Source organism: Elaeis guineensis, chromosome 6 (genome assembly GCF_000442705.2).
Source record: "Elaeis guineensis isolate ETL-2024a chromosome 6, EG11, whole genome shotgun sequence".
Classification (NCBI taxonomy): Eukaryota; Viridiplantae; Streptophyta; class Magnoliopsida; order Arecales; family Arecaceae; genus Elaeis; species Elaeis guineensis.
In genome coordinates this window covers 119081190-119100217 of record NC_025998.2, presented here as the reverse complement: position 1 = coordinate 119100217, position 19028 = coordinate 119081190, and the positions used below count along the sequence as shown (strand labels likewise).

Here is a 19028-nt window from a genome sequence, read left to right as displayed (position 1 = left end):
TTTTGCCATTATTAGAGGATTTAGACTTCGCTCGTCGACTCAGTTGGGGCAGTGCAGTACTAGCTTGTCTATACCGAGCTATGTGTCGGGGTTCCTATGCTGATCAGAGCGAGATTGGCGGTTATCTTGTATTATTACAGGTACGTAAATTAAAATTTTTAATTTTTAATATTTAATTATATTTTACATTCGATATATCATTTATTTAATTTTTAAATTTTGCAGATTTGGGTATGGGAGCGTATGCCGACTATCAGTCCATTACGACGACAGTTGCTCGAGATGCCATCAGAGCAGCAGGATCCTGATGTTCCATTCAGACTAGACGGACCATTAGGATACAGATATCGAAATATTATTTTTTTATTTAAATTTTATTATTTTAAATTTATTTAATATTAGTACATTGTGAAACAGATGGAACGTTGCATTCAACGTTCATCACGTATCGACAAGAGTGGCACGGGTTTATAGGTGCCAGTTGGATACATTAGTTGATACATCTAGACGGGTAAATTTTGAATTTTTTACAAATATCAATTTACAGTATTCATAATCTATTATAATTTTATATTAATTTTTTTTTATTTTAACTATATTATATCAATTTTTGTGGGAGCCATATACAGATGGGATATTGGCTATACTGCCGCAGATGTGTACAGTTGGACACGACATATGGACTGCTAGGGTGCCACTTATTTGTTTTGATGTGGTAGAGTGGCATCTTCCCGATCGTGTGCTGCGGCAGTTTGGTCAGACTCAGGGTATCCCAGAGCAGTTTGATACCAGCCAGGGACTTCATCGTATTGATCGACGAGGGAGAGCTCGTATCGACTGGCGTATCAGACATGCACAGTACATCGATATTTGGGATGCACGTCGAGATCACATTGTTCATGGTGATCCTATTTTGAGAGGCCGTTCGTATACTGATGACTACATGGCTTGGTTTTTTAGCATTACGGTGCGAGTCATTGGACAGTCTCAGTATGCAGTTTCTGGATACAAGGGCGAGAGTTCTACTGTACGTCTTTTGGTAAGATTACGAAAATTACTTCATGTTATTTGTGTTATATTTTTGTTTTATATTGTACACTATACTGATTGTTTTATACTAACTGTTCTATTTTTATTTTATAGACTGATTCTGTGTCGGATCTTGTGTTGGACACTCGTCGTGCTTTATCTACGACTGATGAGGACGAGCGGATTCAGATACTGCGGGAGATGGAGAGAACAGGTTTCGGAACATTGGTGGCGATTGGTGTTGATCCACATACCTGTGCGCCTTGGTATGGAGCAGTTCGGACGTCAGATATGAGTTATACGCCGTCACCATATGCTTCACATATGCCATCACCGCATATTCCGCATATGTCATCATTTGATGCTGCACAGATGCCACCGTCTTTTCATCCACAGATGGCAGCATCTTCTTCTTCCTACATCCCCCAAATGCCATCACCGAGTACCAGTTGGCCACATGAGTATGATACTTTTTTTTCAGGTCCATCCGTGTATCCAAATGAGAGAGTTGAACGGGTCTCTCAGTCCGTAGATGATCCGACAGCATCAGTTATTCCTGAGCAGCATGATCAGCAGATCTCCTCCACTGATATAGGAGAGGAGCCATCACAGCAGGAGCAGCCGGCGAGGACCTTCCTGAGAAGGTCCAAGCGACCACGGGCGCCGCGACGTCCTTGTGGGACTTAGTCTTTGTTGTATTTGTATTTAGTATTTTTACATTTTTGTTGTACTATTTTTTTTTTTTGTACGTTTGACATTTTTATTCTATTGAATAATATTAAATATTGATTTTATTTTATATTATTTAATTTTAAATGATTGGATATTATGATTGGTGCATATGGATACACATACTCGAACGTGTCTCAGAACATTAGGAGAGAAAACGTTATGCTGAAAGGACTATAAAAATTATAACGTAAATAATAATATATCAAATGTTGCTCTTTGAATTGAACTTTAGAAAAAATAAATATTTTTTTAAGTAAAAGAAAGGAATACGTAATAGAATGCTAAAAAGATAGAAATGGAAGAAAACTGAAATTATAATTTTAAATGATAAAATTTTTAAAATAAATTTTAAAAAAAATATCATAAAAAAATAATAAAATAATAATAAAATAGAAATTATAATTATAAATTTTAAAAAATTTTAATTTTAATTTAAATTAAAAATTATCATTTAAATTATTATTTTTATTATTTAATTAAATTTATTTATAAAAAGATTATAAATAGATAAGTAAAGAAATTAAAAAAAAATAAAAAAAAAAAAAGAGAAAACGCCATTCTCTCCCCTCCCCAAACCCCTTTTTTCCCTCCTTCTTTGTCCCTTCTCCTTCTCCCTTCTCCCTTCTCGATCTTCTCCTTCTTCCTTTACAAATTTAAGTAAAAGAAAAGAATACGTAATATATTATAAAAATGAAAGAAAACTAAAATTATATTTTTAAATTATAAAAATTATAAATTAAATTAAAAAAATATATCATAAAAATAGTAAATAAAAGAGAAAAAATGGTAATAAAATAGAAATTATAATTTAAAACAAAAAATTAACTTTAATTTAAATTAAAAATTATCATTCAAATTACTATCCTCATTAAAAAATTTAATAAATTAAAAAAAAAATAATTAAACAAATTATGAAAAAAATTTAAAAAAATTAAAAAAAAAAGAATAAAAAAATGCCGAAGGGAACGGCGTTTTCTCCTTTCCCCCCTTCTTCTCTCCTTCTCCCTCTTCTCCTTTCTCCCTCTTCTCCCTTCTCCGGCGTCTCTCCGACAGCACGGCGGTGAGCTGCCTCCTCTCTCTCCCTCTTCCTCTCTCTCTCTCTTTTTAAAAAATTTAAAAAATAAAAATTACCAGAAAGAAAGTCAAGGGGTCGACTCACAGAGTGTGGCAGCCAAAAATTTTGCGTGCCGTTAAACTCTTTTAGCCATGAGTCGATTCATGGGGTCGACTAAAAAATATAAATCTATTTTTCTTACAAAATACGCTTTCAAAAATATTGAAATTGCCTCTAATAGATTACACATCTCTTGTTCTTGCTTTTGAGACTTCAGAATCATATCTGATAAAATTATGATTTTTTTCTTCATTTTTTAACTTTTTAATGTATTTATTTTCTGATTAAAATTTAATTCAAATTAAAATTTTTTGAATCACATTTATAAAATACCCGAAAAAATAAATTAAAATTAATTTAATTACATTTTATTCTTTTATGAAATATTTTTTTTTATAATTTTTAAAATTTTAATTTTAATTTTTAATTTTCTTCCACTTTTATCTTTTTGACATTCTATTACGTATTTTTTCTTTATTTAAAATATTTTTTTAAATATTAATATTTAAATTAATTTACTTATTTAAAATATTATTTTTAATTTCAATTATAATTTTAATTCTTATTTCTTAAAATTAAAAATTATAAACTTTGTTCTTCAATTATAATTAGAATTTCTATTTTTTTCAATTCTTTATCTTTTTATGAAATTTTTTTAGGCGATTTTTATATTTTATTTAGTAATTTTTTTAATTAAATTAATTTTAATTTGAGAAATTAATTTTAAAAAATATTTCTATTTCACTTAATCTTTAAAATTTTATTTTTAAAAAAATTTAAATTTATAATTCTTATTTTTTATGACTTTTTAAAAATTTTAACTTTTTAACTTTTTAACTTTTCATTAATTTTTAACTTATTAATGTATTTCTTTTTTTATCAAAATTTAATTCAAATTTAATTTTTTTAAGTCACATTTATAAAATACCCTAAAAATAAAATTGTATTTAATTTAATTTAATTTAATTCTTTTATGATATATTTTTTCTAATCTAATTTATAATTTTTATAATTTTAAATTTTAATTTTAGTTTTCTTCCATTTTTATCTTTTTGATATTCTATTACGTATTTTTTTTCTTTTATTTAAAATATTTCTAAAAAATTTATATTTCAATTAATTTAGTTATTTAAAAAGTAATTTTTAATTTCAATTAAAATTATAATTCTTATTTCTTAAAATTAAAAATTATAAACTTTGTTCTTCAATTACAATTATAATTTCTATTTTTTTTCAATTCTTTATGTTTTTATAAAAATTTTTTAGCCTATTTTTCAAATTTTTTTCAATATTTTTAAAATAAATTAATTTTAATTTGACAAAGTAATTTGAAATAATATTTTTATTTCAATTAATCTCTAAAATTTTATTTCTTTTAAATTTTAAATTATAATTCTTTTTTTTTATTATTTAAATTTTTTTTTAAAAAAAATTATTACAAGTATTTTGAATGATGTTTTTCAATTAAATTTCAAATTTTTATTTCTTTCAAATTTCTTTCTCTTTTTTTTTATTTTCTATGATAATTTTTTTTTTATTTCTTAAGATTTTTTTTGACATCTTTTAAAAAATATTTTAAATAAAAAATCTAAATTAATTTTTTTAATGAATTACAAATTCAAATCTTTATATTTTTAATTTCAATCAAAATTATAATTTTAATTTATTAATTAATTTCAAATTTTAAAAAATCAATTTTCCCATTTTTTCATGATTTTTTCCCTTTTTTTTGTGGGAAAATTTGAAAACGCCATTTTGAATGGCGTTTTTAAAAACGCCATTCAAAATGGCGTTTTTAAAGACGCCATCCCAAATGGCGTTTCTTCTTTTTTTTTTTTTTTTTTGGGACGATGCCACCGTGGAAATGGGGGGTGACGTGGAAGGAGAAAAAACGCCATTCAAAATGGCGTTTTTCTCTTTTGCATTAGTTTGGTAAATAAGTTTCGTTTTGATATATTTTGGTATTTAAGTTTTTTTTTTGTTTTATTCTGGAAAAAAACTCGGAATTTAGGACGCGGTCCCAACTGCCCCGCGGAACCTCTCTCTTGCTTGCATTGGACGAGTCTTTCTCGGTAGCTCAGTGCTGATACCCGAAAAAGAAAAAGAAAAAAATACATAGTCAGACGATTGCATTCTATGATAAAAATAATGTCTGAGTACTTTATCATATTAATATTTTTTTAAATTTTTTAATTAAATTAATATAAATTTAAATTTATTTATCAAACTAATGTAAAAAAAAAATTATTTAAAATGATATTTTTATAGAAAAAACATCCTTCAAAATGTCGTTTTTTGACCTAGTCAGTAGTCCCTTCACGATCTACATAGAATTTAAAAAAAAAAAATTAAAAGCATCATTCTAAATGACGCTTTTGAAAATACTATTTTGAACAGTATTTTCAAATCATTATATATATATATATATATATATATATATATATATATATATATATATATAAAGCATCCGGCCCTATCCGCTTCTTCTTCTTCCCACGCCTCCTTCTCGATGACTCCACCAACGCCAACTCCCTTCCATCCGACTCCCTACCGTCGGTAAGCCACTACGTCCTCTCCCTCTCCCTCTTCCCCCCACGGCCGTCTCTTCCTTCTCTCTCCTCCTCCCTCTCTTCCCCCCAACCTCCCACCCCATCTCCCGCCCCTCTTCCTTCCCTCTCTCTCCCCCCTCCCCTCCCCTCCCCCCACCCTTGGCCCTCTCTTCCTTCTCTTTCTCTCTCCATCTGCCCGACTGCCCCCCTCCCACCCTGCCCAACAACCCCCCCTCCCCGCCCCTCTCTTCTCTCTCTCTGCCTGCCCAACTGTCCCCCCCCAATCCCCCCTCTTCCTTCTCCCCCCCCTCCGGCCCTCTCTTCCCAACCGACGCCCCCTCTCCCCGCCCCACCCCCCTCCTTCTCTCTCTCTCCCCCGAGCTCTTTCTGTTATTTCTTTCTTTCTTCTCCTTTCAGCTAATGTATTTTCGCACCGAGCTCGGTTAGGAGTAGTGTCCGACCCAACCCAGTCCATTTGTAATGCTACTCGGTACTTTGGTAGATGGCTAATTTAAAAATTTTAAATATATTATATTGCATAGAATCGTAGATCCACCTGTTGATTAATGTACATATTCTACGGTATCCATATATTTATATATTTTTGTACGGATGAAAAATTATGTACATTTATCAATTGACTATCCAGTTTGGATAATTTAAAAATTATAATTAATTTTATATATAATTACAGTAATCAAACGATACGCAGAGAGTTCAAGAAAAATTTCAGACTGTATTTTTCTTTAGTTCTCCTCATACATCTTTAATCATGTGGGAAGAACTAAGAGAAAATACTGTCGAAATTTCTTTCGATTCTTATTGCATATCATTTAATTACTGTAATTACTTATAGAATTAATATAATTCCTAAATAGGATAGGATCTATCTATACTTGTTAGTTGATGATATGATGTATTTATTATGCAAATCATTTTATTAAAATAATTATTAATACTAAATATTTTGATTTTGATTTTGTCATAAAATTTTTTGAGAAAATGGCCAGTGCTTGGGTTCGTCTATTATTGTATTATGATGGCATAATAGAACATGGTGAAGATGGCGTGCAGTACCGTCAGCTTGTGAGCCGGATGATTAGACTGTCTTCATCATTATCACGTCAAAAATTATTGGACCATTTATACAGTGGTATTCCTATAGACAAAGAAAAATATGAAATCAAATTGAGGTGAAGATCTCCTAATTTATCAGGATAGTTAATGCAGAGCAAGTATATCTTAGTTCCAATTGATGATGATGAACATGTCTAAAAAATATTGATATTTTTTTTAAAATTTTTAGAATGCCGATATATTGAATTATATATTGACAAAGAAGATGTACCGTTTACTAAAAATACTATCAAATGATGGTACCGAGGTTTGGGTACTTTAGTAGGCTTTTAACCCAAGAGGACAATACTCTTGGACCTTTCTCGCCTTTTATAAGTCCTATGGTGCAAACCATTGATGCTGATGTCATGTTTGCAGAATAATATTCTAATACTGTTAGCCTTAGTTGTCCAATTATTCAAAGCCCTATAATGACTTCTTCTATGGTGATTTCTCCTATGGTGACTTTTTCGATGGTGGAAGTAGTAGTAAGTGCGGGATATCACACTCAAATGAAGGACAATGATTAGATCAGCACTGGAATAAATTTTGATAACTGAGGTTTTGAGTCAGATAAGAATGAGGCTGAAGAAAAATAGCTTGATGAGGACAGTAATAATGATGAAGATGAAGATGAAGATGGTGACGAAGATGATTAGCCCGATACCAATGTAGGAGAACCTAAACCTCATTTGCATGAACCTCCATAATTTTTTAGCAACTTAAATTTAGATCATAATAGTGGTATTAGTGCTGATCGAAGATTGAACTCTGACTATCAATTTTGAAACTCCTTGATGATTGAATTTTCTATAGATCTGATGTTTAAGAGTAAAAATGAGCTAAACAGAGCTATTGATCTTTATCATATTCGAAAGCACCGGATATACAATGTAGTTCAGTTACATTCAAAGTTGTGATCCATACAATGTGCATCATCAGATACTGAACAAGAATATAAATGAAGGCTTCATATTGCATTATTAAAAAAGCATGGATATTTTTAGATCATAAGATATAAGGATTCTCACACTTGTATATTTACAGAGTTGAGTCGAGACCACAAACATATCAATGAAAGGATAATTGGCACACTAGATCGACATTTGGTTGAAAAAGATCCACGTATTAAAGTTGAAGCTATTGTGGCAGCCGTTAATAAGCAATTTCAATATACAGTATTATACAGAAAAGCATGGTGTGGAAAATAGAAGGCATTGGTTGATATTTATGGAGAATGGGAGCCGTCTTATGTAAAATTATCTTATTATATAGCTACACTCCAAAATGCAAACCCTGATACTATTATTTCATGGAATTTTTTTTCAACTGAAGATTCTGATGTGCGGATTTTAAATTATATTTTTTGAGCTTTCCAACCAACTATCCAGGGTTGGAGGCACTACCATCCTGTGATCAACATCGATGGCACGCACTTGTATGAAAAGTTTAAAGATAAGATGCTAATCACAATAGGAGTTGATGTAGAGAATGAGATTTATCTCTTAGCATATGCAATTGTGGATGAGTAGACGACTGCTAGTTAGAGTTGATTTTTTTTCGACTCAGAACACATATCATACAAGATAGAAATAAAATATGTTTATTTTCTGACAGACATCCAAGTATATTAAATATCATTGCAAATGAGTCTATTGGATGGAGTCCGCCTCATGCCATCACCGATACTGCTTAAGACATGTCAGCAGTAATTTCAATACTCACTTTAAAAATGCACAGCTCAAAAGAGTAGTATGGCAAGTAGGGAGCACTCATCAAGTTCGCAAGCTTGACTTTATTATGGGTAGGATCAAAACAGTGAATGCAGAGGTTTGGAGTTAGCTGTCTGAGTTGGAAAAGAGAAGTGGACATTGGCACATAATGCCAACATGCGCTATGGTGTTTTAACTACAAGTTTATCAAAGATTTTCAATAGTATCTTATGAGGAGCGAGAAATATACTAATTACTACTTGTGTTCAAATGATATTTTATCATCTTATGAAATATTTTAATATAAGACGTGCCCAAGCCTTAAGATATATGCAGGAGAACTCAAATAATTTTTTTACTCCTTATGTTGCAATTAAGATTGTAGAAAATCATATTAAAGCTAACCAGCATACTGTAACAGCGTTCAACCTCTAAAGAGGCATATATGAAGTGCTTATGAGGAGAGCAAGTGCAAGGTTTAGAGGTGGACAAAATTTTCAAATTATGACTTTAAGTGATAGAAAATATTCTTGTAAAAAGTGAAGCATCTATAAATATCCTTGTTCACATGTTTTAACTGTGTACTAAGAAATTACTGTACATTTTAATGAATTCATAGATGATGCATACACAGTTACGGCATATATGAATATTTGGAGTGGTGAATTTTATCCATTACCATATGAAGGCAATTAGAGATTCGTACATATATTCACATGTATTTCTGATCATCATCATTTGAGACCTAAGCAGAAAGACAGGCTAAAGTCAACAAGATTGCAAAATGAGATGAATGATAGGCAAATAAGAAGCAAGAATCATTGTGGCATTTGTAAAGAACAAGATCATGATCGTTGTCACTATCTTAGGTTACTTCCACATATATCAACTTCAAGCAGTAGAAGAAATTAAAGGTGACAGAGTGTATGGCTCTATGTATTTTTAGAGTTATGTATTATTTTATGTATTCTGATAGTTGAACTGTTGTGCAATCTATGTCCAGAGATGAATCCTTGTTCTATGTATTATATTTCTCATGCTCTAATACACTTGGGATGTATGTCATTGTTTTAAATTTATTAGTATATTATGACTTACAAGAAATGGCATCCGGACTCTCGAGACTGTAGTATTCTTACATTGCAAAAGACTCATCGCTCACAGGCCATCTTAGATGGTAATGTAAGCATTCTATTCCTACTCTTATTATTTATATTTTTATAAAGAATCTTATTAAAGTCATATACATTATCTATACAAGGTAAAAACTAAGCTTATAAGCAAAATTTAAATCCTCTAACAATGGTAAAAACATTAACTTCACCTCAAGCAATACTAATTTTTCTATACAAGGCTATGTCCCGGTACAGGGCTATGTCCCAGAGGATTTAGATTTCGCCTATATAGGATAGTGCAGATCCGTCAAAGATTGATGGTTATCTTATATTATTACAGATATGTGATATATAAATTTTAATTTTTTACATTCTATTGTACTTTTGATTGGACATATCATATATGATTTCTTTGAAATTAGCATATTTGGACATGGGAAAGGATGCCGACTATCAGCCAATTGCAGAAATAGTTGTTTGAAATGTCATCACAGCAGTATGACCCCGATGTTCCATTCAGACTAGACGCACCTTGGGGATATAGGTATAAAAATATTGGTTCCACTACTTGAAACTCAGTACTATTTTTAATCCGATGAAATTCAATTAATATGAATATACTGTCAAGCAGATAAAATGTTGCATTCAACGTTCACCACGTATCGATGAAGGAAGCATGAGTTTATAGATGCCAGCTAGATATATTAGCTAATACATATAAATGAATAATTTTAATTTATATATAAATATTATTTTATAGTATTCATAATCTACTGAAAAATGATCTTATTAATCTGACTTTATTTTTAACTCTATCAATTTTTGTGGGAGCTATACACAGATCAGATATTATCCATATTACCATAGATTTATATGGATGGATATAATATCTGGACGGCTAGGGTGCCACTTATTTATTTTGATATGATGGAGTAGCACCTTTCAGATCGTACTGCAGAAGTTTGATCAGATTCAGGACATTCCAGAGTAGTTTAATATCAGTCAATAACTTCATCATGTTAATCGATGAGAGAAAGCTCATATTGACTGGCGTATCAGGCATGCAGAGTATATCACCATTTAAAATGTATGACAAGATTATATAGTTCATGGTGATCACATATTGAAAAGCCATCCATATACCGAGAACTACATGACTTGATTTCTTAATATTATAGTACAGATCATTGGGCAGTCTCGATATACAGTTTCAGGATACAAGAATGAGAGTTCTACTGTGTGCATGTTGGTAAGGCCACAAAATTTATGCCTTATATCAATCTCATATTGAATTTTAATTTATTAAATTTTTATTTTATTTTTATTATGTAGACTGATTGTTTGTCGGATCTTATGTTAGACACTCGTCGTATTTTATCTATGACTGATGAGGATGAGCGGACCCAAATACTGCATGAGATAGAGATATCATGTTCAGGGACATTGACGGCGATTGGTTGTAATCCAAATAGCTGTGCGTCTTAGCATAGAGCATCCGATGCACCAGATATGAGATATACACCGTCACCACATGTTTCATATATGCCACCATCAATATTTCGTAGATGTCATCGTCGCATGCTGCACATATGCCACGACATTTTGATCCATAGATGCTAGGGCCTTCATCTTCCTACTACCTCAGATGACAGCACCAAGTCTGAGTTGGCATCATGATTCTTCATCCAAGTAGTCTGCGTAGTTGGATCCAGATAAGGGGGTTGAGAGGGTCACTCAGCTCGCAGATGCTTCTACAGCACCTGTTATTCCTCATGTATATGATCAGGAGATGTCCACTAATATAGAGGAGGGGCCATCATAGGTGACACAGGAGTAAGAGCAACCGTTGAGGACCTTTTTGAGAAGGTCCAAGCGACCATGGGCACCACGACGTCCTTGTGGGACTTAGTATTTTTTTGACTTATAGTACTGTGAGATTCTTTTTGTAAACTTGATACTTTTATTTTACCTTATATTATTAATTATTGTTTCTATTAGAGATTAGTTTAAATATTTTGCTTGTTTAATTTTATGTGTTAAGATACTATAGTTTGTGGACATGGATACTGGTCTTCAGATGTGTCTCGAAAGGTTGAGAGAGAAAATATCATACTACAAGGACCATATAAATCAAAATAATAATATAAATAATAATAATATATCAAGTAATTCAATTACATCTTTTGAAATAGCAAGAAACAAGCTTAAACAACTTAGCTCCACTTCTCTAATGTATGGGAGAAACATATCACGTTAAGATACCAGTTGAGAGGACATGCTCCAACAAAAATGATATATTGCCCAGCTAGACAACCCAAGAGAAGGGAAGGTGAATTAGGTTTAAAAATTTTAGCTATGAGTTAATTCAAGTATTGTGTTGTGAATTTAAGCTAAAGTAGATTGTTAGGATTTCAGGAGTCGACTCGAACTAACTTCGAATCGATTCGACTATTCTTCCAAGACTATCATTCACTCTTCCGTGATTATCTACCTATAAAAATGGTCTAAATTCAGGTTCGGAGTCCCAGCAAACATAATGATCATCCAAGATGCCACTACCATCGTAGCCATCCAAGGCACCACCGATATCGCCACCATTATTATCATCATTGCCACCAGACCAAGCCAATTGAGATAGTACTTACAATTCGGATACTAGTCTCATAAGCAAATCGAAGTACCAGTAGTGCTCTAATAATCTTAGTTGCAATCCTAGCGAATAGCAATCTAATCGATACTGTTCTGGTACCACCAATAACACAACCGCTGCCTGAGATCAAGATACAGAGATTCAATCCAACCAAATCTGCATGGGACGATCCTAAAAGCGCCATTTCGAATGGGGTGGTAAAGCAGTAAGGTACAATGGGCATCGAGGAGACAGAGGGGTGTGATGAAGAGCTTTTAAAAATATCTTTTTAAATGGCACTTTTGAAAACGTCATTCGCGGGGAGGACATCCGATTGGGATGGAGAAGGAAGTCAATATCGGCATCGACAGAGTCGTAGGGATGGAGAAGAAGCAGTGCGGGAAGGAGCAAATAAAGTGCGCCAATCATGACCTAAAAATACCATTCAGTCTGAGTGACACTTTTGAAAACACCATTCTCAATGACGTTTTCAAAAATGCCATTCTAAATGGTGTTTCTAATCTTCTTTTTTTTTTATTCTATTTAGGCTAGAAAGGGATTGCTAACTAGATCAAAAAACATGATATTTTTTCTGTAAAAACATCATTTCAAATGATAGTTTATCTTTTTGCATTAATTTGACAAATAAGTTCAAACCTACATTAATTTGGTAAAAAAATTTTAAAAAAACATTAGTCGATTATCCTTCTATTTTTACTTGGTAAAATAATATAATATTTTTTATTCATGTTGTCGAGCAATTTAAAGAATAATTTTTTTTATTCAATAGACTGTCATATCACCAATAACATCATTTTCTTGCTATTATTTATTAATTTTTATTATAATAAATAGCTAACAAGAGGACTATAACAGCAATCCAGGATAAAGAAATAACTGTTATTCTTTTCATTGTAAAAGTAAGTAACAATTTGGAGAGACCTCCTGCTTGAGATATTAGTGTTATGAATCCATTCAAGAATACGATAAAAGTGCATGATCATTTGACAGTGTACACCATTGATGCAAGCTAACATCCCTGAAAGTAAATATATTCAACGATCATCGCAAATGAGCAGATATCACATTATCGACCAGTAAGGTACTTGAGATTAGCTATCCAGAATAAGATTTACATCATTTCATAAATATTCTCCGACCCCCCAATGATTCTTTTTGCCTTTCTAGTTCTAAAACATTGTGCAGATAAAAATATAAAACTGCTTTATAGCTAGGAATGCTATAGTCTTGTCTCAATACATAGGAACCAAGATATCCTCTCTCAAAAATATATATATATGGGAACCAAGATATCAAAATCTATGCCAATACATAGAAATCGGCGTATCATGATTTCATCCGATTTGGTAAAACCAAGATTAGCAACAATTATATGTTGCTTTTAGGATTTATTTCTTTAAAAATTATTTAAGTATTAAAATACTGATTGAAAAGCTCAGTTGATATATTCATATTGTTTCTGTTGACATCACATGATATACCAGTTTATATTGGCCGAGATTTTATACATACAGTACTACCAAGTGATCAATATTAATTGAGATCTCAACCAAGAGGGAAACCTCTCTCTCTTACACGCACATCCATCCATCTATCGCGTGCACAACCCCCGGATAGAACTGGAGGTGTTTTGTCAGTTTCAAAAGAATAACCAATATTCAAAGAAAAAAAACAAAAAAAACAAAAATGTAAAAGAGTAGACCATTGCCTAGTTCAGTTAGTTCCACCATATGCTGACATCAGTTCTATCACCATTCTGAAGTGAACACCAGTATTACCTTCCAAAATCTAATTTTTGATTTGATGGTTTTGGATAAATCACTTTGTCTAAAGTAAACCGTGTACAAAGACAGGAGAAGCATTGGTTTGGCGCAAGTATATCCATCTTGTTCATGTTCTCTTGGTTTGAACTACAAAAAAATGAGAAGAAAAACATGAGGCACAACAAACTATTCAAGCAGTGGTGACGGGCGTGTCTGATACGGATCCCCATTCAGTCCAAGATCCATCATAGATGGGAACATCCGTCTTTCCAATCCGATAAAGACCCTGAAATAAGATGAACTAGTTATTTCAGTCCATATAAGAAGGTGACATCTCTTGTAGAAAGCACAAAACTAAGAGTTCCATGAACGAGGGAAAAAAAAAAGTCTTACCAAGGCAAGTATGCAAGCAGTTACACCAGTACCACAAGAAGTGACCACGGGGCGATCTAAAGAGATACCTACAACAAGGTTGGGTTTCGGTGGCAATTGTTATTAAAAAAAATAAAAAGTAGTAATGTATTACCAAAGGATATGGAATTTCTTGAAGTACAAATATTACCACCTGTTTAAGAGATGCACTAAGCAATATTTATGAGAAAAAGATGCATGCACTTATTCTTGAACAGAATGTCCAAAAAGTTTCATGCCATCAAATTACATGGCACTCATCTGAGTAGAGTTACTGGGTCACTCATTTATTGGTTGCCATTCACAAAATTAATAAAGGCTACGAAGAACATCTTGGTATAATGCAGTTAACAACTCTGCTTTCATACTTCGGGTGAGATCGGCAAAAAAGAGGGCAGACAGTGATATTTCTAATTCTGTCCAATTAATACAGTTGTGATAAGACAGGTTGAAACCATAGTGATTAAAAAGATAACTCCACAACTACCTTTGGCAGAGCAGTTTCTAGTGCTGTAAATAGAAGGATCCTTCTCATGTCTCTGGTGCAATCACCAGGAGACTTTACCCAGGATAGATCGAACCATCATGCTATCTTAAAGGAGAGGAAATTATTCAATAGATCCACAGTCAAGACTTTAACAGACTAATTGTGAGTACTTTCCACAGTCCATTAGGATTTAAAATTAGATGGACATAAAAATTTTATGTAGCCACAGCCTGAATAGAATAAGGAATCACCAGATTTTTCTGATGGTACAATCATATATATTTTCTCAAGTGGATAGTGTCTGGTGCATGTATATCATGTCATGCAAGATGCTTTTTTGGTTAAGTCACTACAAGACTAAAGAAGTGGAAACAAACCGACTTAGGTACCACCTATAGAAAATTATGTTTAGATATGAAGAGATTAGCTCTAACCTGCTTGCTCAAATCTTTTAGTAAGTTCACCCGCAGGCAAAAGCGTATGCGAATTATCCAGCATCTGCAATAAGGTTTAAAAAAAAAAAAAACTTGATTATGGACTATGAGCTATTGAATTTGCAAATACCAGAAAGCCAGGAGAAGACCTCATTTCACGGATTATAGTCCAAAATGCCCCAATTAGCTGTTGAGTCCACCATGGAAGTGATCCAAGTTCATTTAGACACAACAAGTTTTTTACTTGTTAGGAGAGAGCAGCAAGTGACCAAGTATCTCCACATATCACTAACTAAAGCATAGCTTTTCAGAGAGGAGAGAGATGCTCTCCTTTTTCTCACAAAAAAGGAAAAATTATTCATTACTCAGGCCTAGTAACTCTTCATTCTTTGAGCCTCTCCTACATTAGGCTGCATGTCACTTGCTAATTTTGTGTGCCAATTTTTATTTATTAGAATCTATCTATAAACATTGGTAGAGATCATCTTTCTTCCTTTTCCCCATGAAATGAAAGGTGGGTTCCAAAGTTGTTAAGAGCAGGATGGAGTCATAAAACATAGAGGGGGCCAGATCAGATCAGATCAGAACATAGATTGTAAGAATTTTTCTGATTTCTTTTGAAAATTCCTAAATATAAAATATGTGCAACTTGAAATATGACTTTAACTATAAAATGGATGAATGGAGAATAAAAATCATACGTACAATAAGACTAGACTGACTAGTCACCAATTTAGGCCCCTATATGGTATTTCCCACGCAACAAACATTTTCTTTGGTTATTCAAGATGTTTATATACTACATATCAATTCAGTCCCTTTATGTAGAATGCTTTAGAATAACAAAGATTAGAATTGACCACATGGTTGTAAAAATATATAAACTTGCATTTTGTCATATGTTTCACATGCTAATATTGGGCATCTTATGAATTTGGGATAGGCTTCATGTGTCCTGTCTTACCTTTATGATATCATTTGCACATCATCAGTCACCCTGTTAACCTGAAATCAACCTTGCTCTTTTATTTGGTTTCGTGACCACATTGGTCTAGTTTGGGACCTTAAAAGGACTAGAATATGCGTTCTCTTTTAGCAAATGATATGAAGTTTTTACAATTGCAGAATAAGATGTATAACTTCCGTGTGGAGTTTAAGTATAACATGCAGCATGCCAAAGTTGTCCAAAACTGACCCATATTCTGCTAATTATTTTTAACCTCTGCTGTAATGCGTGCCACAGTACCCTTGACCAAGGACTCGAAACAGCTACTTTTCCTGGAGAGGTTATCTTCTCTTTAGCATTAGCTATCTTCGGACTCATTCTCTTTGGACTCCTTCTTGGCAACATGCAGGTATGCCATGCTGGTGCTGATTAAATTCTGAAAAATTCAATGATCTATTATAACGGACATTCTTTACTGTTCTTCTCTTTTTTGATCATATCCGTACTTCTTTTCAGACTTACCTCCAGTCTTTGACATTATGGCTTGAAGAGATGAGAGTCAAATGGCATGACTTAGAGCAATGGATGCATCACCGCTTAATGCCACAGGATCTTAGGGAATGAGTTAGACAATAATATCAATACAAATGATTGGAGACACGAGTGATGAAGAAACCTTGGTTTAGAGCCTGCCCAAGGACCTTAGGAGAGACATTAAGCATCATCTTTGTTTAGCTTTGGTGAAAAGAGTAAGTGATAATTTTTCTTCTTCTGCTAACCTTTAGTTCAGTGATAATGAATTTTATTTTTATCTCTACTTTCTCATCATTGCCAATCTATACAGTCGCCCATAAGCTTGGGTCTTTATTCCTGGTTGGTACGTCCTCTGCTCGAGAACATGGATGAGAGGTTGCTAGATGCAATTTGCGAATGGCCAAAACCAAGCCTGCATACAGAAAATACTTATGTTGTAAGGGAGGGAGATCCTATGGATAAGATGCTCTTCATCATTCGTGGTTGCTTGGAGTGTGTAACTACTGATGGAGGAAGAAGTGGTTTCTTCAATTGAGGGTTGCTGAAAGAGGCAGATTTCTGTGGTGAGGAATTGTTAACCTGGGCTCTGGATCCAATATCTGGCTCCAATCTGCCATCATCCACTAGGACTGTAAAAGCTTTGACAGAAGTGGAGGCTTTTGCTTTGGTTGCTGATGAATTGAAGTTTGTGGCTAGCCCAGTTCGGACAGCTTCACAGCAAACAGATTCAGCACATCTTCCGCTTCTATTCACAGCAGTGAAGGACATGGGCAGCTTGCTTTATCCAAGTAGCATGGCAACGCTACACCAAGAAGAAGATGAAAGAACCATGGCTCAGGGAAGAGAGGGCAGGAGTAAGTGCCCACATGAATGGTGGTTCGAGCCTTGGAACGACCATCTATGCATCTCAGTTTGCAGCCAATGCTCTTCATGGAGTTCATAAACTCCGAAGCAAGAGTGTGAGAGAATTGGTGAAATTACAAAAGCCTCCCGAACTTGACTTCGCATTGGATGTTGCTAAGTAACTCAATTAAGGTTCGCTATCTCGGTACCAGATTCCATACTGATACTATTCTATCACAGTATACAAGATGGTGAAGCATATCGAGTGTCGGTATGGTACAAGACTGCATACCAGTTCGGTACGATACATCTAGTACAGTGCAGTGGTCTTGCATTTGGTTGTTAATAATTGTAAGGCCCTTCTCTTTTTTGGTAAATGTACATCAACGTATAACAATTGGAGTGTCAATGTATATGGTTCTTGATTTGGTTACGGTCATCACCAAGCATCTTGTGGTATTTATGAAATTGCTATGTTTCTTTTTTTGTTTTTAGAAAGATACAAGTATATTACATATAATTCATATTTGAATGTTCTGAAAGCATGGAAAGGAAATGGAAAATTGTGGACAGTGATGCAGCATGGTATAACCCACTTGATCTTCTACATTTCCTAAGGTTATATGATGTGGTGACTTCTAGTCAATGTTTGTAAAACCGTTCAGGATAGTGAATCAGCAAGCTGTTTGGCTCTGGGATTAACTAGGACCAGTAATATCAACAAGACATCATTATGATGTCTTAATTATATTTTAAATTTTCTAACAAGATTCTAAAAATATAAACATAAAAAGAAAATTTAAAAAAGAGGAAAAATTAGCAAACATAAAAATATAATATTTTAGCCTATTTTTCAATTAATGTACACCAACTTCATGCAATAAATCAAAATAACTTGGCCTATAACTTTTTCTTTCTTTCTTCTTCTTTTTCTTATTTAAAATGTTGTTGGACTTCCTGTAGTTGAGTTGATGTTTTCTATCACATTTTAACTTGATTTGGCTCAAAAGTCCTAGCCTAATCTTAAAGAACTTTTAGTTAAAAGAAACAGTCAAACTGGACAGGACCAACAGATCTGACCAGTTCATTCGGTTCTCCTAGGGTGGAACAAGTTTTGACCATTTTTAAAATATCTTTTGAACCACATCGGACAGGCGATCGATTTCAGGTTAAATCAGTTCTATTTCTGATCTCCGTTTGTATGCATCCATGCATTCTCCAAGCTTAGATGGGAAGCTTTCTAGTTGAAAGTAGGGTAAGGTTGGGACTCAAATTGAGATCATTGGTACCTAGTAACTTTACCAGCTACACTGGTTAGCACCCCTATGTATTAGCTCTCTATCCCTATAATAGTGACTTGAATAGAACTGAATTCTCGTTCTCCATGATAGTGACTTGAACAGAACTCTAAAGTAGTCCAAGTTTGGTGCAGGCTATAAGTAAGAAGTCCTTAATTTAGATTCAAATTCATTTATTTCCACTATGGTTGAAATCAAGCCGAGTTAAGTCGAGTAGCTTGAGGCTAAAGCTCAACCCGATTTAAAATACTCAAGCTCAAAACTCGATTTGAATTTGATCAAGCCTCGATACCCA

General features: G+C 33.2%; 1 protein-coding gene and 1 pseudogene across 2 annotated transcripts in view; one reads left to right on the top strand and one right to left on the bottom strand.

The window, feature by feature from the left end:
* Window positions 1–13791: 13791 nt before the first annotated feature.
* LOC105046766 (thiosulfate/3-mercaptopyruvate sulfurtransferase 2) overlaps window positions 13792–19028 on the bottom strand; it is a 41662-nt gene continuing 36425 nt past the window's right edge. Inside the window, exons 10-12 of one of the 2 annotated variants that reach the window (XM_073259658.1) lie at window positions 15113–15176; window positions 14174–14241; window positions 13792–14066 (exon numbers count right to left, since the gene is read on the bottom strand). In XM_073259658.1, the coding sequence (XP_073115759.1) occupies window positions 13971–14066; window positions 14174–14241; window positions 15113–15176 (228 nt within the window). In that variant the 3' untranslated portion in view covers window positions 13792–13970. The remainder of the gene's footprint in view (window positions 14067–14173; window positions 14242–15112; window positions 15177–19028) is intronic. The other variant, XR_012142177.1, reaches the window with a different exon arrangement.
* Window positions 16957–17617, top strand: LOC140858608 (putative cyclic nucleotide-gated ion channel 9; annotated as a pseudogene).